The sequence below is a fragment of the Periplaneta americana genome, chromosome 9, assembly GCF_040183065.1.
Source record: "Periplaneta americana isolate PAMFEO1 chromosome 9, P.americana_PAMFEO1_priV1, whole genome shotgun sequence".
Taxonomy (NCBI): domain Eukaryota; kingdom Metazoa; phylum Arthropoda; class Insecta; order Blattodea; family Blattidae; genus Periplaneta; species Periplaneta americana.
Window position 1 is genome coordinate 129,333,989 of NC_091125.1, and position 24,234 is coordinate 129,358,222.

Below are 24,234 nucleotides of genomic sequence, written 5' to 3' on the forward strand. Positions count from 1 at the left end.
GAATATGGGTTTCACCATAACTTTATTACCTACAATTAGCATGCAATCCTGACAGCCTGTTGAACTAATAACTCATCTACTCTCGCTATTAACTTAACTGCAAACAGTCAATTTCTCCTTATTGATCTTAAATGTCCACCGTCTGTTCGTTCCATACTTACGTTTCTTTCAGCATTGTAATCTTGCTAACTAAATTTATATATAATTCCGTCATTCTACATTACATCCAACTCGTAACACTTCACACAGTTATACTCATTGGAATCTTTTTTTCTACCTAATACAAGTCATTATAATAATCTTATTAAATCTTGACATGACTGTCTAGTTCACTTTAGTTTGATCATTCATTTCTTAACCACAATCAACATTCAGAAAAACTATAGAAAATTGGAAATACTTTCACTAAGATCAACTTTCATAAACTTCACTATATCACTTTCTAAAATTTACTTTTTTATAATAAACTTCAATCGGTAACTATATTATTAATTAGCCACTTTTTAATTTCCCAACATCTTTTTTTTTTTCAATTTTATAACTTCCTAACTGATCTCTATATTTATGATCCCCTAAACACACTTTCATCACACTATAAATACATACGTACATACATACATACGTACATACATACATACATACATACATACATACATACATACATACATACATACATACATACATACATACATACATACATACATACATACATACATACATACATACATACATACATACATACCAGTAGCGGCCGGTGATCAAAATCCTCGGTGAGGCCAGATGCAACTAGTTTAAGTGCCTCCGACAGGAAATGTTTATGATATTAATTATTATTGTTATTATATTATTAATATTATTATTACTGTATTACTATTATTATTATTATTATTATTATTATTATTATTATTATTATTATTAGTCTATTCTTATTACTATCAATGAAAAATAATAATTTCACTCACCAAATAAGCTGTTATGCTCTGAGTTTCAGTGATTGTTTCAGTGTGATGAAGCAACCCATATTATGTGTTGAAATTCCCCTTTCTTTCTTTTCTTTTTATTTATTTTTTTTCTTTCCTTTGACAGCAACAAACAAGGCCAAGAGAAGTTTATTTTGCATCACATTACCACATAACCATTTATGTTGTCCATACCAGGATGCAATAGAAACTCGCGTTTTAAGATTATGTGTCAGAAAAATTATCAGCGATGTCGTAGGTATCTCGGTAGTCTCTCTCTTTATTTAAAACTTCCTTTCTTTTAGTATTATTTCTTCTCGAAAAAGGACACTCTAACAAGGAATTAACTGCACCAGCATTATTTCTCTCATTTGTTTCTGTTTATATTTTCCCGAAATACATAACAACATTGGCCCAGATTCACTACTGTACTACGAAGTACAATAGTAGAACACCCTCGCTTATGTCATGAACAGAGACATAAGGGGAGAGAATCTCGAGTGGGTTTCTGCCTGCCAAAGAGCTGGAATTTTGTTATTTATGGCCTAGTTAGGAAGACAAGTCACTACTGCTATTCCCACCCCACTCTACCCTTGAGGCCGGCCCATGGATGAGAGGAGTGAAACCTGACCAGGCCAGCCGAATTGTGCCTCAGCTACAACATTTTAAGCTTAAACTCGAAGCCCGCGAAAGGACATGAAATGCATTAAGCCAAACCCGGTACGAACGATTCTGGCCTCAGGAACAAATTTTACTGCAAAACAGGTCTATATACATCACAAGCCAGACCCGGTACGAGCGATCCCGACCTCAGGAACAAATTTTACTGTAAAACAGGTCTATATACATCAAGGTTTTCAAATGCTTCTACAGCGATATATGTTTCATTCAAATAACTAGTACATTATATAAAAACACAAAATTTGATTTCAGTTAAGCCAAGTGACTAAGGCCCGGCCTCACTTGCCTCAGTCAATCAGCCGCCACTGATACATACATACATACATACATACATACATACATACATACATACATACATACATACATACATACATACATACATACATACATACATACACACATACATACACACATACATACACACATGTTCTGCCCAAGGGCAGGTCTTTCACTGTAAACCCAACATTCTCTAATCTTCCCTATTTTCCTTCCTCTTAGTCTCTGCATACAATTTATGTATCTTAATGTTGTCTATCATCTGATATCTTCTTCTGTTCCGAAATTTTCTCCCGTTTACCATTCCTTCAGTAGAAAATTTCTTCTTAGCCAGTGACCCAATAATAATAATCCGTGGCGCTATAGCCCACGAAAGGCCAAGACCGACCAGCCGGCTGCTGTCCTCACGGCCACATGCCGAAGCAGAGGTGGACGATCATCCAACGAGAATGGAGGTATCTTGTGGTTAGCACTATGATCCCCTCAGCAGTTATAGCTGGTTTGCGTAACCGGATTTCGCTACCTATTGTAGCTCTCCAAGTGCATCACGATGCTGGGTGGGCACCGGTCCCATACACTGGCCGAAATTTCATGAGAAAATTTCTTCCGCCATGAGGACTCGAACCAGAGCGCATTCCGTAACGCGAGTCCCAGGCAGGATGCCTTCGACGCGGGACCAGTGACCCAATGATTTGCCATAATTTCATGGAAACAAGGGTTTATTTCAATTACCGCTATTTTTAGTTGAGCCAATAAATGTTCGTCACTTAAACGCGATCTGCATTTTTATTTTGCATACTTCATGTGTGACACAAATAAGTAGACGCAAACATGATCTCAGTTTTAGCTGCAAGTAATCTAAGTTGCATATGCTTAGGCGTAACATTTGGAAAAAAAAGTTGGGTACATCAATACTTGCGTTACTTTTATACAGATGTTCAAAAAACATCACTTTGTGCTGATATTAATTCGAGCTGAAAATTGAGCTCAAAGTCACTTCCCAAGTTTTTTTAATAGAGAAATCGATTTTTAAGAACTCGGTCTAAAAGACTGAAACGCCTGACAATATTAGCCTATGCCTGGCATGTTTAATTCCTTTAAAATCATGTACAGTAGCTATTCCGAACATTTTTTCAGCTGCTTTCACCAAAGAGGTTTTAATGTATTCCCCGTTGCTGAATTGTTTTGAGTCCAAACAACCTCCAGAGATAAATTATAACTTGCAAGTATTATTTTATCGGTATTTTGCTTTATTTTTGTAACAGATTTTGCAAGACGTAGTTTCTTCCAACTGACTTCTCAAATCCATCAGCTCTTTTCCGTGTTAATGACCTGAAGTATATCACTAAAATTGTTCAGATTTCTGTTTCTCCAAGACAAAATATGATATTATTTGTCATTTCTTGCAGGTTCTCAGGAGCGAGCATTTAAAGTTTGAACGACCGCACTCAATTATAGTAATTACTCATGTTTCGTAACAACGGATTAGAGAAAGAAGTAACAGATATATGCATATCATCTTTTGTCACACTGTAGATACTATCAGTATGCACAACATATCGCAAAATCTCATTTTCGCCAAAAATTGACATATTACCTTTTGCCTTGGAAGCACAGAACCCGTCGCTTGTAATTTATCTCCATTATTAAACTAATATAAGTATTTCGTATTTATATGTTTATTTACTAGAGCTTCCTCAAATTAGAGGCTACCATTAGACAAAGCATACAAAACAATACAAGAACAAATAGATTATGTAAGATAACAGAGTAAGAAAAAAAGGAAACGAGTACACAAACAAATAAAACAATGGCAGTTTACAGAATAAAAAAAGTTACAAGTAAAGAAGCAACGAAAGCTAATAAGAGAAAGAAAAATGATAATGCGTCAGTTTTTTCAGTACACTGAATTAGAGTCCATATAGTTGGTTCCGTAAGAGTTTGACTGACTCTCTAATTATGAGGAGGGCCAGTTCATTCAGAAACGATTTGTGCAGTCCTAGGGTCTTACAGAATTAAGAAGAGAAGTTAGGTATCGTTCCTCTTGCTCCAAACATCAATCCCGTAACACTGATATCGTGAAGTTGGTATTTATCTTTATAATATGGGATGGTTGGAACGTAGATTGCTCGTTTCTCCTCATGTACGTCTTCAGGCTGTCCTTTATACGTTTCAAACCTGATAGTGGGGTCGATTATGATACCCTGAGACAGGGATTCGCTAATAGCAATTATGTCAATTCGTCTGTTACTGCCATTGTCGGCAGTTCCATGGACTTCATAGACGGTGTATTTTAGTTTTCTAAGGGCATCGGCCAGTTTAGTTCTAATTGCATGGTGCCTATGTATACGCAATGTTTCGCCATAAGAGCAGGTCCCAGGACATGTCCAAGGGTTTCTATCTCACTGAGATATCGCCTGCAGTGGTTGTCCTGAAACCTACCGGGTATGGCTCATACAGCATTTACGTAATCTTCGTGATTGGCCACGTAATGCCTTTGAATATTGCTTTTGTGAACACCCATTAATATTTCTGAGCATAAAAGACAATGAATAATTTCTCCTTTGTCATCGCAGAAAAACTGTTATTCCCAATCATAATGAAATTTGCGTTTAAAGATTGTTTCATTTTCTTTGAAAGAGTCATGACAACGTTTCAACTCGAAGTCCGCCACAGATTGTTTTTATTTATACGGCACAGAAGAGGCAGGCACTGCTGGCGTTTGAGAGAAAGTTTCGAACCAATTCTGATTCGCGAACCATTAAATGCTCATGCATGGTGTACAAGGATTGGCGTATTTGAGCTCTTTGTCCTTCAATTTTAAAACCATCGTAACTCAATCATTACTTTGAAATTTCTTTATAGTCGGTAGTGATTTCATGTTGAATCTTTCGTACACTACTTTAACACTTGAATAGAAATAATTGATTAAATGGCGATCTTACTCGTGTTAATTATGTAAGCATGTGTAGCTTACAGCTGTTTCGGTGCTACTTGACACCATCCTCAGAGCCTACTAGATCTCGGCGCTATCTCAACTTCGCTGCCTGTTGTGGGGGTGCGTTCGTGTGATGAAGAGTTGTGTCAAATAGTGTGTGTGTTCTGAAATTGGTCTGTTTGTTGAGAATTTGATTAGGATGTGTTTTAGTGTGATTTATTTAGTGATTTATTTAATCGTAGTTGTACAGTGTGACAAATGTCCGATATACTCTTTTCTTCTTTCTTCTCTTCTTTTTCTTCTTTTTTCTTTCCATTTCCTTTTTAATGAGTTTTATTTACTGTAGTTTAATCACCATCATAGTCATCAACTTCCAAATCTTGACTCCTTGATCTGCTCTCCTGTATTATTATAGTATAAGAGAAATTATTGTTTAAACCAACACTAGACATTTATACAAATAGCACTATTAAGCAGAAAAAAATGAAAAATATGTCTTTCTGTTATCTTTGAACTCCATTCCATGCTCTGTTTGCTTACAATTTCTTGTTTCCTTCCTTAGTCATCAGTAAGGTCTAGAAGTGCATGCTCTATAAACTACTAAGTATGCGTGTGAATGCCCTTAAAATGTGTAAAATATACCAATAAATATCACTAATAAATGAAGAGAGATTACGTTTCTTCTAACGAATGCTAATGAGTATGAACTTACATCATTCCTTAGATGTTGAAGCAGAGATAGTTCCGCTGTCTAAAATCAGAGAAGAGTTGATGAGGTTTTCAGTTGTGAAACTGTAGCTGTTTTCCTTGAAGATGCTTTTGTATCGTAAAAACTTCTTTCCACGTCACGCGATATTACTGAGGAGTATTTAAATAATGTTATTTGTTCCACAGACAGAGATAAATCTTTTGGTATGATACATTTTCCTTCCAGAATGTTTTCATTGTCGCACAACTGTTCGCATCCAGAATTAAAAATACTTTTTCTTTAGGTGCACTGCCAGCAACAGAACCCGGGTTACATTTCGTTTGTTGTAAGAAGCTAGTGACACATGTAAGGGAGTAGCAACAGTTTCCAGTGACGTAATTTATTTTGATAAATCGGAAAAATTAGCATATATAAATACAAGATTCCCTTCCAACTCATTGTTTGCCAGCATATTTTGAATTGTCTCAATAGACACAACAATAATCCAGTCCAACGAATTAACAGTCTCTTAAACTGCTTGTAGATGCTGAGCATTAATATAAGGTCGCATCGAACCACATTCCCTATCGGGTTAACACTGTTGCAGGTGGAAGTGGGATGTTAGATGTTATTGATCTACATAACAAAGCTCTCGATGGACATTTAACAAAAAAAATCTTTATGGAGGCATGCAAATTAGCGACCTAGCACGTGATGTTTGAGGGTTTGTATTTCATCAAAATGATTTACACATTCTGTCTCCCACACAGCTCCTGCTTTTATGTTCACGAGGGGAATATTCTTATAAATATGCCTTTTAGGCCTTAAAGTATTAAAAAAATATATGCAGTTATAAAAATGACGAAATATTCGCTTATATGCAACATAAAACTATGCTTCTTAAGCTCAAAAATTTATAATAGACTCTTAAACTGCTGTATTTAGACTCTGTAAAATATAAATTTAGGCAGTAATTATCTGCTAAAGATTGGCACTAATACAGGGACATCATTTTATTTTTACTAACATTTTTAATATTAACCTGGCTATACCTTTCTATTAACGACTGAAACAGGAAACACCGTTTGCTACCCTTTCCACGACGGAGTTCGATGATACTGGCGTAAAATACAAATCACTTTACTAGGTATAGGAGGGAAGAAAAGTAGTACATCCATTTATGTAAACTAGGAAATATCGTAATTTTGAGTTTGATAATTTTCATTAGGTTTTTGTTTAATCAAAATACAGTACTGTATTAACACTTAGTGTTTTACACACGAATTGAGCTATCCATTCGGAAGTATTAATTATGCAGTGTATATTGCATTGTTACAGCACATTAGCGTACTATATAGAGAATGAAGTTAAATTGAAAAATAATTATAATAAGGATATTTGAACACATTTTAGAAAATGGTGGCCGTTCATTTCGATACAGGCTTCAGTTCTTTTGTGCATATTATCGCACTATAGACTATTGTACCTAATTCCAATTACCAGTTTCGTCCTTCATACGAGTAACTCATGTTGAAATAATTCTGTACCTACTCTATAAAAGAGTACCTTACGTACTGTAAATTCAATCTTCACTTCTGCCCGATCCGAAAAGATAAAATCACTCAAAAATGCTATCTACTGTCCGTTCAAGTGGTTTTGTCGCAGGGTTGTAGAAAAGGGGGGGGGGGATCACGTGACAGTTAATTACTTAAAGAGGCCCTTTTATTTAAGTTATTTTAAACACTTGAATAATATTACGTAGACGTCCAATTCCTAACAGAAATTAATGTTTTCAGAAAAGAGCTAAGATAGCCCAGCTACTAGACTTTACAAAGAGGCGAACAGAAGCAGATGGGGGAAACCGGGATGCGACATAGGGAAACGGACGACAGTACCCGTACGAAAATATGATTCAATATTGAAAGCTCTTTCGTCACTGGAAAACGCGAACATATTTCTGAAACGTACTATACTCAGTAACTCAGTACTGCTTACGCGCCCTCGGCTCTGTGTCGTGAACGGTTGGAAGTTTACTAGTAGAAGGGGTGGGAGTGAAGTACATTCCAAAACTCAGATACAATAAAAATTGAAGTAAAAATAAAATGATGTCTCTGTATAAGATCACATTTATTTAATGCACAATTCTAGGATTGATAAAAAACTACACAAAATGTAAATATTCTTGTCTTTAAGTTACAGTGTTTTTCATTCATCAATAACATTTCCATAATTAATCACAGTAGATGATAAGCATTTTTGTAAATTATTCGGGGAGGAATTAGAGCGTTTTACATCGACTGAAGAAACAGGACAATATTTTATATTTGAAACGAGACGAACTCGAAATTCAGTTTCAGCTTTGTTGTTCTTTCCCAGTAAAATATTGGCGCCGTGAATAAAGTCTTCAGTCCGTTGTTTTTCCGCATCACCATATCCAACTTATTTTCACTTTCCCCAGTAGTTCCAGGTGCTTCAGAAAACTTGTGCTTTGCTATTTCAGTAGCTCAAGTTGTTCACAGAGAGATTTTCCATTACTTAAAACTGTAGACAGTTACGAAAAATCACGCAAAAAATAATAATAAAACTTTAAATTAATTGAAAAACAATACAAAAATTAATTTAAAAATACAAACTTTAACATATGCAGCAACGTCGATATAGGGATTTTAAGCGCTATAAAACTGCTTCATTTAGCCTTATAAAACGTTAATATTGTAAACTTTATTAGTAACAACAATGTAATTTATTCGTCACAACAATAATTCCTTTCTACAATTCGCCTTAAACGCTCTCGGCAACAATTGGATCTTCACTCAACACAGTATTCGTTATAGCACTCCACCGACGACAATGACAGTTTACTTGGATTATTACGCACAACAATGAACTGTTAATCTTAACTAATATTTACAAAGCACTATTTACAAATCAGAACTACCAGTTCTCAGTTCACAGTTCTTCTATCTCAGTCACTCGAGTTCACGGTATCTCGAACCACAGACCTTCAGAGACAGTTCACTGTACTCGAACTCGGGTCCCTCCAACTGCGGTCCACTGCACTCGAACTCAGGCCTTCGGATGCTGACGCAGATGCGGACGCACACTCGAGTCGAACTCTGGCTTGCTTGCTCTGGCTTACTTGCTGACGGAATAACTGAAAACTCTCTGACTCTAGTTCGCTGGCGCCTGCTCTTTTATAGCAAAATCATAGTTGCGAGAACCTTCTACAGGTGTGTAGAGAATTATCTCAATATCTCTACATCGACAGACGTCTGGAATAATCGGGAAGGTCGTTCCACATCCACTGCGTAGCAGCTGCGCGCGCAGACTCGTCGCGTGACGTAATACACCCTCTCTCCCTTCTCTCCACCGCGCGACGTCACTCAATGTTCCGTGGAGCCCGTGCGATCTGCTTTCTTGCGGGACGCTGGTCGTGAGTTCGATTCTCACGTCGCTGTCACATTGCCCCCTCCTTAGGGCTGCTCGTCCCGGGCAGTCCCTTGGTAGGCGGCTAATCGGTCCAGATGCACCACCATCATCTTCCCTCGAGGTTGTCGCTGGATCCGGTACACCACGTCGTTGATCCGGGTCACCACGCGGTATGGTCCATCCCAGGAACGCTGCAGCTTTGGTGATTTCCCTTTGGTCCTGGTAGGTCGATACAGCCACACCAGGTCGCCCTCCTGGAATCCTGCAGAGTTGGCTAATCTGTCGTAGCGCACCTTCATCCTGTCGCTGGCCATCTTGAGGTGCTCTCTGGCCAGTTGGTGAATTCCATTCAAGTTCTCGGTGAGTTCTGCCACATAGTCAGTCGCTGGCTGGTCGGCGCTGGGTGGCGTGCCAAACAGCAGATCACAGGGCAGGCGCAGCTCTCTCCCGAAGACCATGTTTGCCGGTGTCATCCCTGTTGTATCGTGGACCGAAGCTCTGTAGGCCAAGAGGAACAGTGGGACTCTGGCATCCCAGTCTCGTTGATGGTTGGACACCACCTTCCGCAGATGCTCTTCCAAGGTTTTGATGTAGCGTTCCACCATACCATCGGACTGTGGGTGGAGGGGAGTGGTCCTGGTTTTATGCACCCCCAGACGCTCGAACAATTCTCCCATCAGGTTGGATTCGAAGTTGCGCCCCTGATCGCTATGCAATTCCCGGGGCACCCCGAATCGGCAGATGAAGTTGTCAAGCAGCGCGTCGGCCACCGTCGAAGCCTCTTGGTTGGGAATCGCGTACACCTCTGGCCATTTTGTGAAGTAATCCATGGCGACTAGCAGGTAGCGGTTCCCGCGATCCGTGACCGGGAACGGTCCAGCAACGTCGATGGCGATCCTCTCAAAAGGAGCTCCCACGTTGTACTGCTGCATGGCTCCCCTGCTGCGGGTCCTTGGTCCGCGACTGGCTGCACAGGTGTCGCATCTTCGGCACCATTGTTCCGTGTCGGTCCTCTGATGCAACCAATAGAACCTCTGCCTTAACTTGTCCAGCGTCCTGTTGGCTCCCAGGTGGCCTCCAGTCACTCCAGCATGAGTCTCCTCCAGCACTTCCTTCACCTTGCTCCTGGGCAGGACAAGTTGTTCTATGCGGGTCCTTCCATCGGCCGACTCCCAAATCCTCTTCAGGATACCGTCCTTGACAGTGAAGGATTCCCACTGGGCCCAGTAGCTCTTGTAAGTGGTGCTACGGTTGGCGATATCGGCCCATACTGGTCTCTGGCCGGACTCCACATCACGTAGTAGCTGTCCAATGTTTGGGTCCTCCAGCTGCTCCCTCCTTTTGGCGGCGTTATCCCATCCTGGGCTCGGCTGGGCGGCAATTGCTCGGACTGCGTGGGCGCCATCCCGCTCTTCTACTTTCAGGCAGTGTTTGCAGCCATCCGGGCACGGACGTCGTGACAGGGCATCAGCGTTGGAATGTTTCTTCCCTTGTCGGTGTTCAGAGGTGAAGTTGTACTCCTGCAGACGTTGAACCCAACGGGCGGTCTGCCCCTCCAGATTCTTGAAGCCCAATAGCCAGGTGAGTGCAGAATGGTCTGTCCTCAGATGGAATTCCTGGCCATACAAATATTTGTGGAAGTGCTTCAGGGCTTCCACAATGGCAAGAAGTTCTCTACGCGTCACACAGTAGTTTCTCTCAGCCTTGGATAGTGTTCGGCTGAAGTAGGCAATCACCCTCTCTTGCCCGTCCTGTTCCTGAGAGAGTACTCCGCCGATGCCTACGTTGCTAGCGTCCGTGTCGAGCGTGAACTTCCTTCCAGGGATGGGATATCCCAGTACAGGAGCAGTGCAGAGCGCCTCTTTCAGCGACTGGAAGGATGACTCCGCCTCGTCTGTCCACTGGAATTGTCGTTTCTCCTCGGTCAGCTGGGTTAGAGGCTTAGCGATGTTGGCGTACCCAGCTACGAACCTTCTGTAATAAGTGCAGAGGCCGAGAAAGCGGCGCAGCTCCTGCTTGTCCCTCGGTCTCGGCCATCCTCTGACGGCTTGTAGCTTCTCCGGGTCCGTGGCCACTCCGTTGGTCCCTACTACGTGTCCCAAGTAGTTGACCATCTTCTGGAATAGATGACATTTCTTCGGGTTCAACTTCAGTCTGGCTTGTCGCAGTCTCTCGAACACTTTCCTCAGGTTCATCAGCTGTTCGCCGAAAGTCTTGCCCACCACGATGACGTCATCAAGGTACAGCAAACAGGTGTCGTATGTCAGGCCTCTCATTACGGACTCCATTAGTCTCTGGAATGTAGCCGGGGCGTTGCAGAGGCCGAACGGCATAACGGTGAACTGCCATAGTCCCTGGCCTGTAGAGAATGCCGTTTTCTCCTTATCCTCCGGATGTAGCGCCACCTGCCAGTATCCTGACTTGAGATCCAACGTCGAGAACCACTCTGCTCCGGCCAGGGTGTCCAAGGTGTCGTCAATTCGTGGAAGGGGAAAGCAGTCCTTCTTGGTGACGTCATTCAGTCTTCTGTAGTCCACGCAGAAGCGCAGGTCCCCATTCTTCTTCTTCACCAGCACCACAGGTGATGACCAAGGGCTGTCGGATTCCTCGATGACCCCTCTTGCTTTCATGTCCTCCAGTTGGTTGTCAATCTCCCTCTGTTTAGCTAGAGGGACGCGTCGAGGAGGTTGTCTGATTGGGCGAGCATTTCCGGTGTCGATGCGGTGCTGGACTTTCTCCGTTCTCCCGTAGTCATTTTCAGACAGACTGAACACGTCCTGAAATTCTGTCAGTAGATCGTGGACTTGTCTTCTTTCTCTTTTGCTTAAATTCGCCGGCAATTCTCGAGCCAGCTCTTTCAGTGGTGGGTCTAAATCTGGACGTGGTCGGTGACACTCCTCGTTTTCTGCCAGCGACGTCACAGACACCACCGGCTCGACGTTACCTAGTACAGTTCCACTAGGCACCTCCTTGTCCCGATTGGTGACATTCAGGACCCTCACCGGTACCACCTTCTGATTCGGGAGTAAGGATCTGGCCACATAAACCCCATCTATCGGAGTTGTTTGCGAATCGAGGAGCAGGTTTCTCTTAGGTTGTCCGTCCAGTCTTGCCGTCACCACCATCTCGCAGCCTGCTGGGATTGTCACTTGATTCTCCAAGGTGAGTCTGCCGGCCATGGGTTGGTCTTCGACGTCCCTCAGGAACACTTCATCCTGACCAAAACGGAGGATACGGCGCCGGACGTCCACCGTTGCATCGAAGATCCGCATGGCGTCGAGTCCCAGGATGACGTCTTCAGTGATGTTGGCGACGAACACCCACATCTCCAGTCTCCTCTTTCCCAAGGTCAAATCCAGGAAAACCTCTTTTTGGATGGGCAGGTTCTCGCCTGAGGCAGTACGTAGCTCATACCGGCGCAGCGGCGTCCTCCCAGGTAGTCCACGCACGACTTCCGGTCTGGCGATAGTGAGCGACGCCCCGGTGTCTACCAGTACTCTGCATGGGCGGCCTCTTATCCATCCGTCAGCAATCAGCCCATCGTCGCATCTTCTGTTAACCGTCTTCAAGATCAGCCGAGGGGATGGTGATGACGGCGCCGACGTGCCCCTCATCGCATCGGCCCCTTTTAGTTTTCCTGTTTGTGACCAGATCGGTCACAGTCCCTCCTCAAGTGTCCAGGCTCGCCGCAGGACCAGCAGGTGGGCACTCCTCGTCTTCGTCGCTCGGGTGATTTCGGTTGACGTTCCTCGACGTCGGCCGCCGCGACGCTCCTAATCCGGTGCGATGCCGAGACGTTCGCCGTCAACTTGGCTGCCTCCATCCTGAGGGCCGCCGCCAGAGCTGCATTGATGGTGCGATGCTCTGCCAGGAGTAGCTGTTGCTTTATTTCCGGGTCTCGAACTCCGCTGCCGAAGGTGTAGGCCGCCTCTCCAGCGATGAAGTCATTAGGTAGGCCCCTGAGCGCCTTATGGGCCAGTTGTTCCACCGCCATCGCGAATTCTTGCAGGGACTCGCCTGACTGTTGGACCCTCGTTTTTAGTTGGGTCCTAAATGCTGCAGCAAGTTGATGGTCACCATAACGTCCCTCCAAGGCCGCCATTATCTCAGCGGCTGTCCCGTCTTCTGGAACGCTGTGAAGAATCTCCGACGCCTGTCCCTGAAGCGCAGCCAGCAGCTGAGTGGTTTTCTCTGCTGGCGTCCACCCATTGTGCTCTGCGATGGCCTCGAACTGGCGACGGAATATCGCCCAAGACGTCGTACCGTCGAACTTTGGCGTCTTGACGTTGTGATGTCTGGCTGAGGGCGATGGTTCCACATGGCCACTACATGAGGTCCTCAATTCTGACGTCGATCTTTCCACGGCCCGTTGAACTTCCTCGGCAATTATCTGTTTCTGTTCTCTAGCCTGGCGATCCACCAACGCGAGGATGTGCTTGTTTTCTACAGCATGTTGGTCCATCAGCACACACGTTTCCTCTTGACGACGCTCGAGATCGCGGATTTTTCCGTCGAAATGGTCTACATCCTGTCTCAACTCGGCTACTGTCTCGTTTATAGTTGTAAAATTCTGGTTTAATTTATCCAGATCGGCCTTAAGTTCGTCTTTCACAATGGCGACAATTCCATCTACGTGGGCCGAAACACTTTCGATTTGTGTAGTGACGTCATCTTTCACTCCGCTTATGTCACTTTTCATCTCTGTTTTCACTTCGCTTATGTCACTTTTCATCTCCGTTTTCACTTCACTTATGTCGCCCTTCACTTCACTTATGTCGTTTTTCATCTCCGTTTTCACATCACTTATGTCGTTCTTAACCTCACTGATGTGCTTGTTCATTTCTGCTTTCATTTCTGCGATGGCTTGCAGGATCTGCTGTAGGTTCTCCATTGTCGATAATATCCCACTTCTGACACCAGTGTAAACTTTATTAGTAACAACAATGTAATTTATTCGTCACAACAATAATTCCTTTCTACAATTCGCCTTAAACGCTCTCGGCAACAATTGGATCTTCACTCAACACAGTATTCGTTATAGCACTCCACCGACGACAATGACAGTTTACTTGGATTATTACGCACAACAATGAACTGTTAATCTTAACTAATATTTACAAAGCACTATTTACAAATCAGAACTACCAGTTCTCAGTTCACAGTTCTTCTATCTCAGTCACTCGAGTTCACGGTATCTCGAACCACAGACCTTCAGAGACAGTTCACTGTACTCGAACTCGGGTCCCTCCAACTGCGGTCCACTGCACTCGAACTCAGGCCTTCGGATGCTGACGCAGATGCGGACGCACACTCGAGTCGAACTCTGGCTTGCTTGCTCTGGCTTACTTGCTGACGGAATAACTGAAAACTCTCTGACTCTAGTTCGCTGGCGCCTGCTCTTTTATAGCAAAATCATAGTTGCGAGAACCTTCTACAGGTGTGTAGAGAATTATCTCAATATCTCTACATCGACAGACGTCTGGAATAATCGGGAAGGTCGTTCCACATCCACTGCGTAGCAGCTGCGCGCGCAGACTCGTCGCGTGACGTAATACACCCTCTCTCCCTTCTCTCCACCGCGCGACGTCACTCAATGTTCCGTGGAGCCCGTGCGATCTGCTTTCTTGCGGGACGCTGGTCGTGAGTTCGATTCTCACGTCGCTGTCACAATATTAAAACACAAGCCTCTACGTAACAAGGAAAAAATGTATTTTTGTCTGAAGTCTGCTGTTTAGTTATTAGCCAGCCTAGTCATTTGCCCAACCTTCTGGAATCAGAAATTCAGGACAGATGATGATACCGAGTTCCTACCTTAACGTGAGTGACTATACATTTGAATTAATTTAATTTGCAATACAATTGATTTTATTCGTTTTATGGATTTCAATTAATCACACAGGGCCTAAACTTTTAATTTTGTCACATTTTGCTAGATTATAAAATTCCCTTTGAATTACTGTTAAAGTCTGGAAAAATAATTTCATATTATATCCTGATCTATTCAGAAGAAGTACATGATATAGACCTGTGTTTAAATCCTATATATGTTGTTTAGTCAACTGTCCGAAGACAGGTTTGAACCTCATAAGTAACACCAATAAGTCATCACTCATGAGGCAACTAGGCCAGGAGATAATGGGGTAGGGTAGCCAATTCCTTTCCCCCTCCAATGCTTACATCGCCGATTAACTACATATTCCACTAATCAGACTTCAGATGCATGCAAACAACTGTTCTTCCTCTGACACACATCGTCAAGTAAGATGTACTGCCTGATAATAGATATACATATCAGCCCGAACCTCAATTAGAGGTATATCCTAAATAATAATAATAACACTCCACAAGCGTAAGAAACCGAACCAGCGCAAGAAGCAGCTCAGGAAGCCGCGAGACAACTAGCACTTGGCTGACACCCTGGAAACGTACGATGACAAGTGAAGATCGAAGAAGTGAGAATGGGATTGATTATTTCTTGTGACGTTGGTAGAGGAGACTGATGCTGTTGACTGAACACGAAGACCGGTAAACAATGCGTGTGCATTGTGTGCGACTGCAATGATGACGAAAAAAAGTGTATCAGTAAATAATACATAACCAACAAACAATTGGTACCTACTAAGAAAACAGAACATCATTATAGGTTTAAATTGCTATAATATGCTGTACTGACACTAATACATCTGTATCTCTTTCTTTTATAACATTCGGAGGAAATATGTGTCCTAAAAAAATTAGTATTTATATATGAAATTTTAAATTGGAAAAAAAAGTCTAAAAACAATTTTTGAGATGGAAAATTAATAGGTTTACTTTATTTTAATTATTTTCTTTTGTAATAAATAAAGTGGTTTAATAATAATAATAATAATAATAATAATAATAATAATAATAATAATAATAATAAACCAACTTCCAAAGAGAGTAAAGAATAAAGATAACAGTACTATATATATATATATATATATATATATATATATATATATATATATATTTTATATGGTTATTTAACGACGCTATATTAACTTACGAGGTTATTTAGCGTCAATGAGTTGGTGTTAGCGAGATAATATCAGTGTTGTTTGGGTAAAGGGAGATAAGTCATAAAAATGAGTTTCGAGATAAATGAAAATTAAACTTCGAACCATTATTGCAAATAATTTTGTGCGAGATCGTGCGTATTTGCTTGTTTTCCGCACAGAACCAATACGCGGTAAGTGTGAAATACCACATTCAGTATTCCCAACGTAACACACATAACAATTTCCCTCTTCTTACCGCTTAAGCGCGACATTCGTTTTACTGCTTTAGGCTTTTAACATATTATTTTTAGAGACGTTTAACATAGTAATAATTATAAATTGGAAACTTACCACTGCAATTTCACCTAAATTGCAATATTAATTATTGTTTTTAAATATTTGCAAAAATTAAGTAAAGTCTACTACTCCACGAAACTTATTGCATTCCTGATACAAGTAACATTAAGGAAGCCGTGAAAAAATCAACGAGATTCCAGATGCCGATGTTATTACTGCAATATGTTATATAAATAATATTGTTAAAATATTAAAATGAAAAATAAATCATTACATAAACTTACCGTTTGTTTCAAGTTCGCATTTATAGACTGGGGGGAAAAAAAGACAGACGTATATCACGGCCTGCTGGAGTATAGTAAACACAGAGAACATTTTACAGCAACAATGTTGAAGAAAGAATTTTGGTGTTCCGAAGTTGGCGTCATTAAACAAAAACCAACATGGAGATTTCATTGCAACTAATTAGAAATTCTTCTTTCAGGTATGTAATAAACGATCTTCGCACAAAATAATGTACGATACACGAGCGGTATGTTTGTTTTCACGTTCTCGGAAATTAAAAAAGCTCAACTACGTTTCGCTTTTTCAATCTTTTCCTCGAACATGAAAACGTCAACATACCGCTCTTGTAACGTATATTACTATTCTACACAAATAAAACACACCAACTTCTAGTATTCTTTCGATTTTTGCACACTCACTTATATAATGTAACTTGTGTGTTCATCTGGGGAACAAAATTCCATCTCCACAAAAAAAATGACTTACCCCCCTTTACCCGAACACAACAGATATTTGGCGAGATGATTCCGAGGATTCGCCATACATTACCGCTCGTGACATTTGCCTTACGGTTGGGGAAAACCTCGGAAAAAACCCAACCAGGTAATCAGCCCAAGCAGGAATCGAACCCGCGCTCGAGCGCAACTACTGATCGACAAGCAAGCGCCTTAGCCGACTGAGCTATGCTGATGGCCGTCTGTACTATATAATACCTAATAGGCCTACAGTAGTATCGTTTTTCATTCCAATACAACCCGATAGGAGGTGCCAGGCGACGTTAACGCCGATGTTGGACAGGATGCTGATAAAATGAATATGGAATAATTCATAGAAATGAGTAAAATGTTATTTTATTTTTTTATACAGGGACATCATTTTATTTTTACCAACATTTTTAATATTAACCTGGCTATACCTCTGGATCAACGCCGTTGTCTACCCCCTTCCACGACTGGAGTTCGATGATATTGGCGTAATATACAAACAAATCACTTTGCTAGGTATAGGATGGAAGAAAAGTAGTTCATCCATTTACGTAAACTAGGAAATATCGTGCTTTTGAATTTGATCATTTTCATTAGGTTTTTGTTTAATCAAAATACAGTACAGTATTAACAATGAGTGTTTTTACTCATGAACTGAGCTGTCCATGTGGGCGTATTCATTATGCAGTGTATATTATACTGTCTACAGCACATTAGCGTACAATATAGAGAATGAAGTTAAATTGAAAAATAATCACAATGTGGATATTTGAACACATTTTTGAAAATGGTGGCCGTTCATTTCGATACAGGCTTCAGTTATTTTGTGCATATTATCGCACTATAGACTATTGTACCTAATTCCAATTACCAGTTTCGTCCTTCGTACTAGTAACTCATGTTGAAATAATTCTGTACCTTCTCTATAAAAGAGTACCTTACGTACTGTAAATTCGATCTTCACTTCTTCCCGATCCGAAAAGATAAAATTACTCCGACAAGCTATCTAATGTCCGTCCAAGTGGTTATGTCGTATGGTCGTGGAAAGGGAGGAAATCACGTGACAGTTAATTACTTAACGAGGCCCTTTTACTTAAGTTGTTTTAAACAGTCATATAATATTACGTAGACGTCCAATTCCTAACAGAAATTAATGTTCTTAGGAAACAGCTAAGACAGCCCAGCCACTAGCCTTTACAGAGATGCGAATAGAAGCTGGTGGGGGAAATCGGGATGCGAATTAGGCAAATGGACAACAGTATCTGTGCGAAAATGATTCAATATTGAAAGCTTTTTCGCCACTGGAAAACGCGAACATATTTTTGGAACCTACTGTTTACTATGACCGTAAGGCTACTATGATTGTATATGCGGTCTTGGATCTGTGTGCAGGACAGTTGAACTTCATTAGTAGAAGGGGTGGGAGTGAAGTACATTAAAAAATCGGGTACAATAAAAATTGAAGTAAAAATAAAATGATGTCCCTGTATAAATTATTAAATGTTATGTTTTATTTAACGACGCTCGCAACTGCAGATGTTATATCGGCGTCGCCGGATGTGCCGGAATTTTGTCCCGCAGGAGTTATTTTACATGCCAGTAAATCTATTGACATGAGCCTGTCGCATTTAAGCACACTTAAATGCCATCGACCTGGCTCGGGATCGAACCCGCAACCTTGGGCATAGAAGGCCAGCGCTATACCAACTCGCCAACCAGGTTGACTTTTTTATATATATTCCGGAAAAAATATTTATATTATGATATTCTTATTGAATTTAGTATTCCCAAGAAACTGGTTCGATTAATTAAAATCTGTCTCAGTGAAACGTACAGCAGAGTTCGTATAGGTCAGTTTCTGTCAGATGCGTTTCCAATTCACTGTAGGCTAAAGCAAGGAGATGCACTATCTCCTTTACTTTTTAACTTTGCTCTAGAGTATGCCATTAGGAAAGTCCAGGATAACGGAGAGGGTTTGGAATTGAACGGGTTACATCAACTGCTTGTCTATGCGGATGACGTGAATATTTTAGGAGAAAATCCACAAACGATTAGGGAAAACACGGGAATTTTACTGGTGGCAAGTAAAGAGATAGGTTTGGAAGTAAATCCCGAAAAGACAAAATATATGATTATGTCTCGTGACGAGAATATTGTACGAAATGCAAATATAAAAATTGGAAATTTATCTTTTGAAGAGGTGGAGAAGTTCAAATATCTTGGAGCAACAATAACAAATATTAATGATACTCGGGAGGAAATTAAACACAGAATAAATATGGGAAATGCCTGTTATTATTCGGTTGAGAAGTTTTTATCATCCAGTCTGAAGTCAAAACATCTGAAAGTTAGAATTTATAAAACAGTTATATTACCGGTTGTTCTTTATGGTTGTGAAACTTGGACTCTCACTTTGAGAGAGGAACATAGGTTAAGGGTGTTTGAGAATAAGGTGTTTAGGAAAATATATGATTATGTCTAGTGATCAGAATATTGTACGAAATGGAACTATAAAAGTTGGAGATTTATACTCGTACTTCGAAGAGGTGGAAAAATTCAAATATCTTGGAGCAACAGTAACAAATATAAATGACACTCGGGAGGAAATTAAACGCAGAATAAATATGGGAAATGCGTGTTACTATTCGGTTGAGAAGCTTTTGTCATCTAGTCTTCTGTCAAAAAATCAGAAAATTAGAATTTATAAAACAGTTATGTTACCGGTTTTTCTGTATGGTTGTGAAACTTGGACTCCCACTTTGAGAGAGGAACAGAGATTGAGGGTTTTTGAGAATAAGGTTCTTAGGAAAATATTTGGGGCTAAAAGGGATGAAGTTACAGGAGAATGGAGAAAGTTACACAACGCAGAGCTGCACGAATTGTATCCTTCACCTGACATAATTAGGAACACTAAATCCAGACGTTTGAGATGGGCAGGGCATGTAGCACGTATGGGCGAATCCAGAAATGCATATAGAGTGTTAGTTGGGAGGCGAGAGGGGAAAAGACCTTTGGGGAGGCCGAGACGTAGATGGGAAGATAATATTAAAATGGATTTGAGGGAGGTGGGATATGATGATAGAGACTGGATTAATCTGCTCAGGATAGGGACCAATGGCGGGCAATGAACCTCCGGGTTCTTAAAAGCCAGTAAGTAAGTAAGTAGGAAAATATTTGTGGCTAAGAGGGGTGAAGTTACAGGAGAATGGAAAGAGTTACAAAACACAAAACTGCACGCATTGTATTCTTCACCTGACATAATTAGGAACATTAAATTCAGACGTTTGAGATGGGCAGGGTATGTAGCATGTATGGGCGAATCCAGAAATGCATATAGAATGTTAGTTGGGAGGCCGGAGGGAAAAATACCTTTAGGGAGGCCGAGACGTAGATGGGAAGATAATATTAAAATGTATTTGAGGGAGGTGAGATATGATGATAGAGAATGGATTAATCTTGCTCAGGATAGGGACCAATGGCAGGCTTATGTGAGGGTGGCAATGAACCTCCTGGTTCCTTAAAAGCCAGTAAGTAAGTAAGTATTCCGGAACAAATATGCCTCAATCCAGAACGCAGGACAGACCGTTAAAATCCAGAACAATCCTGGGAAATCCAGGACGTCTGGCAATCCTGGCCCCAACATATAAGATACTGCACTCTCAGCTTGTTTACCTGAAGGCAGAGGTAGATCCAACCTCCGAAACGTCGTGATCTCAATACAGTGAAACAAGTCCGATAAGAACCTGCTCTTGAATAGCTTACCGCACTTTAAAATGATCTCGCACTTACCCTTGTGCGTCCGCGGCTTCCTGGGCACCAGATGCACTACATTCTTAGCGAACCTGACCCGCAGCTTCGCCTCTTTCTGTACCAACGTGTCTTTGAGGCCGTCCTGCATCTTGCCGCCACTCTGAGTCGACTGCCGCACGCATCACGCAAATCAGACTGATTACCTCCCCCGCCTCCGCTCGACCCGCCCCCGTGCTTGGGGGTCGCATACCGTTTATGAGGTGACGGTTCCTCGCCAATCTGACACTGCGTTAGGGTCGCTTAATGTCACTGTGGCACATGGTATGCATACATTACTGATACAAGCCATCAAAATCATGATAGTTTATTAATAATTTTGCACAGAAAAGTATTCAGAAATTAAATAAAATAGAAACATAATATTTCAATGGCTCTAGATAAAACTAGATCATTGGCATTTATAGGAGACACACCAGTGAGAACAAAAATATATTCTTAATTGATTAACTAGCGGACTTACTCGTGTTAATTATGTAAGTTTGTGCGGCTTACAGCTGTTTCGGTGCTTCACACACCATCCTCAGAGCCTCTAGATCTCGGCGTCATCTCGAACTTCTCTGCCTGTTATGTGGGTGCGTTTGATTGTTGAAATGTGTTGAAAAGTGGAGTAAAATAGTGTGTTGTACTGAAATTGATCTGTGTGTTGAGAATTTGAGCGAGATGACGCCGAGATCTAGTAATATCTGAGAATGGTGTGTGAAGCACCGAAACAGCTGTAAGCCGCACAAACTTACATAATTAACACGAGTAAGTCCGCTAGTTCATCAATTAAGTATATTCAAGTGTTAAAAGTAGTGTACGCAAGATTCAAAATGAAAAATATATTAATTCATAGTTTCCTGCCCAAGGCCAGTCTTTCACTGCAAAACCCAGCATACTCCAGTCTTTTCTATTTTCTGTCTTCCTCTTTGTCTCCGCATATGATCCACATATCTATCATTTGATATCTTTTTCTGCCCCGAACTCTTCTCCCATTCACTATTTCTTCCAGTGAATCCTTCAGCAGGCAGTTTTTCTTCAGGCAGATACCCAACCAATTCCTTTTTCTCTTCCTGATCAGTTTCAGCATCATCATTTCTTCACCCACTCTTTCTAGCACAGTTTCATTTCTTATTCTGGCTGTGTATTTCACACGCTCCATTCGTCCACACCTATGGTTAGCGCGTCTGGCCGCGAAATCAGGTGGCCTGGGTTCGAATCCTGGTTGGGAGAAGTTACATGGTTGAGGTTTTTTCCCGGGTTTTCCCTCAACTCAAATGCTGGGTAACTGTCGGTGCTGGACCTCGGACTCATTTCACCAGCATTATTACCTTCATCTCATTCAGAACGCTAAATAACCTAAGATGTTCATATAGCGTCGTAAAATAACCTACTAAAAAAACACGCTCCATTCTTCTCCATATCCACATTTCAAATGGTTGCATTTATTTCTCTTTACTTCATCGTAATGTCCAAGTTTCTGCCTCATACAGTGCCACACTTCACACAAAGCACTTCACTAGTCTCTTCCTTAGTTCTTTTTACGAAGGTACGCAGAAGATGCTCATTTTTCTATTAAAAGCTTTCTTCGCCATTGTTTCCTGGCAGCAGTCAAAGTGACTTTTTGATCTCTTCACAATAAGGATTAATGCACTCTCGTGATCCATTGTTCCAAAGAGCTGTACATAAAGGGTGAGTCAGGAAGATAGGTACATGGTTTGAGGGGTGATAATATTGATTATTCTGAACAAAAAAGTTTATGTGAACATATGTTCTGATCTGAACGGTTTCGGAGAAAACTAATGGAAACAATGAGGAAGGGAAAAGTGCAGGTGATAGTAAATTAAAACATTGTTACCTCATGTGCTGTTTAATTGTGTACTTTTCTTTATAGAACATATTCAAAAAGTCCACCATCAACTTCAATGCACTTACAGCTCTTTTAGACAGCTGTTGTGTTGCTGATCTGAGCTGATTCGGACATTGCTTTACTTGAGCACAAGCATGTAAAATGCGAGCGAGAAGTTCCTCCCTTGTTTTTACTTTGCGCTTGTACACTTCGCTCTTAAGCCAACCCCACACACAGTAATCCAATGGAGTAAGGTCAGGTGACCTCGGTGGCCAAGAAATTAATCCAACACGACCGATCCAACACCCAGGATACGTTTCATTGATCCTACTACAACCTAATGTCGGTTTGGTTGCGTCCGTATCTCACATCCAATCACTTCGAATTATAAAGTCTAAGAAATACCCTATTTTTTTCTACTCCCCCCCCCCCCTCAGTCTCTCAGTCACCAGCATGGTATGATAATTTTGGGACGCAGAAAATAGAAGCACTTGGATTGCTTAATGAGATATGCAGTTTCAGCTTTTGTTTCTTTTTTATTGAAGCCATGCCATGTATAAAGTGCTGGGATATTTTGAGCCTGTATTTTTGAGTCTGCAAGAAAAAAAACATCAATATCGAAGTAGGTCTAGGATTAGTTAATTGTGTTCATAGGCAGTTGCAGGAAATAAGAAATGACTCAGTCAGTAATTACAAAATTGTTAGAGGCTGCCTTAAAAAAAGAAACAAGTGCTCCAAAAATATATAATACTAGGTTATATCCTTCTGATTGAGGTTCTGGGTGATATGTATTATACTGTAAATCTATTATCAGGCAATACATCTCACTTGACGATATGTGTCAGAGGAAGAACAATTGTTTGGATACATCTAAAGTCTGACAAGTGAAATATTTTATTACTGGTCAGTGAGAGAAAAAGGAATTGGCCACCCTACCTCATTATCTCCTGTCTTAGTTGCCTCATGCGTGATCCCTTATTGGTATTAATTATGAGGTTCCAATTTGTTTCCGGACAGTTGACTAAACAATATTAAGTTACAAGGAGATGCATTTTGATAAGTTTGTTTTAAATTTTGCAAAAAGAAAAAAATTGCGGAAACTTTTGCTAGTATAATTTTATTTCGAAGTGTTGTTAGATAGGCTGTTTATCTCCTTTTTATATAAGAGTCATTACTTTTTTCCAATTTAATATTTTAAAATACTGTTGTTTTTAACAAACATCTTGTGAACTTACCCTGTGTATTAATATTTTTTTTTACATTTTATATTTTTATTAGTTCGTTTTTTCAGTTTGATTTCAATTCAATTCTTATTATTGTTCAGATTATCATTATCTTTTCATTTATTACTTTGAAAGTGTATTTCATTATTTTTGTACTGGTATGTAACTCATTGTGATTGCATATTTTTTATGCTTTTGGTTGTATGAAAAAGATAGAGAGAAGACCTTAACCCTATCAGACTATAAGGTAAATAATAAATAACATAGTGTTATTATATAAAATGTGACACATTACTTGTCTCCCTCCCTCCCC

At 40.8% G+C, this 24,234-nt stretch overlaps 1 protein-coding gene across 1 annotated transcript in view; it reads right to left on the reverse strand.

Annotated features, from left to right (window-relative positions):
• LOC138705614 (sodium/potassium-transporting ATPase subunit beta-2-like) overlaps positions 1–24,234 on the reverse strand; it is a 107,281-nt gene that overhangs the window by 35,791 nt on the left and 47,256 nt on the right. Inside the window, exon 8 of the mRNA XM_069834214.1 lies at positions 20,850–20,991. Within this exon, the coding sequence (XP_069690315.1) occupies positions 20,850–20,991 (142 nt within the window). The remainder of the gene's footprint in view (positions 1–20,849; positions 20,992–24,234) is intronic.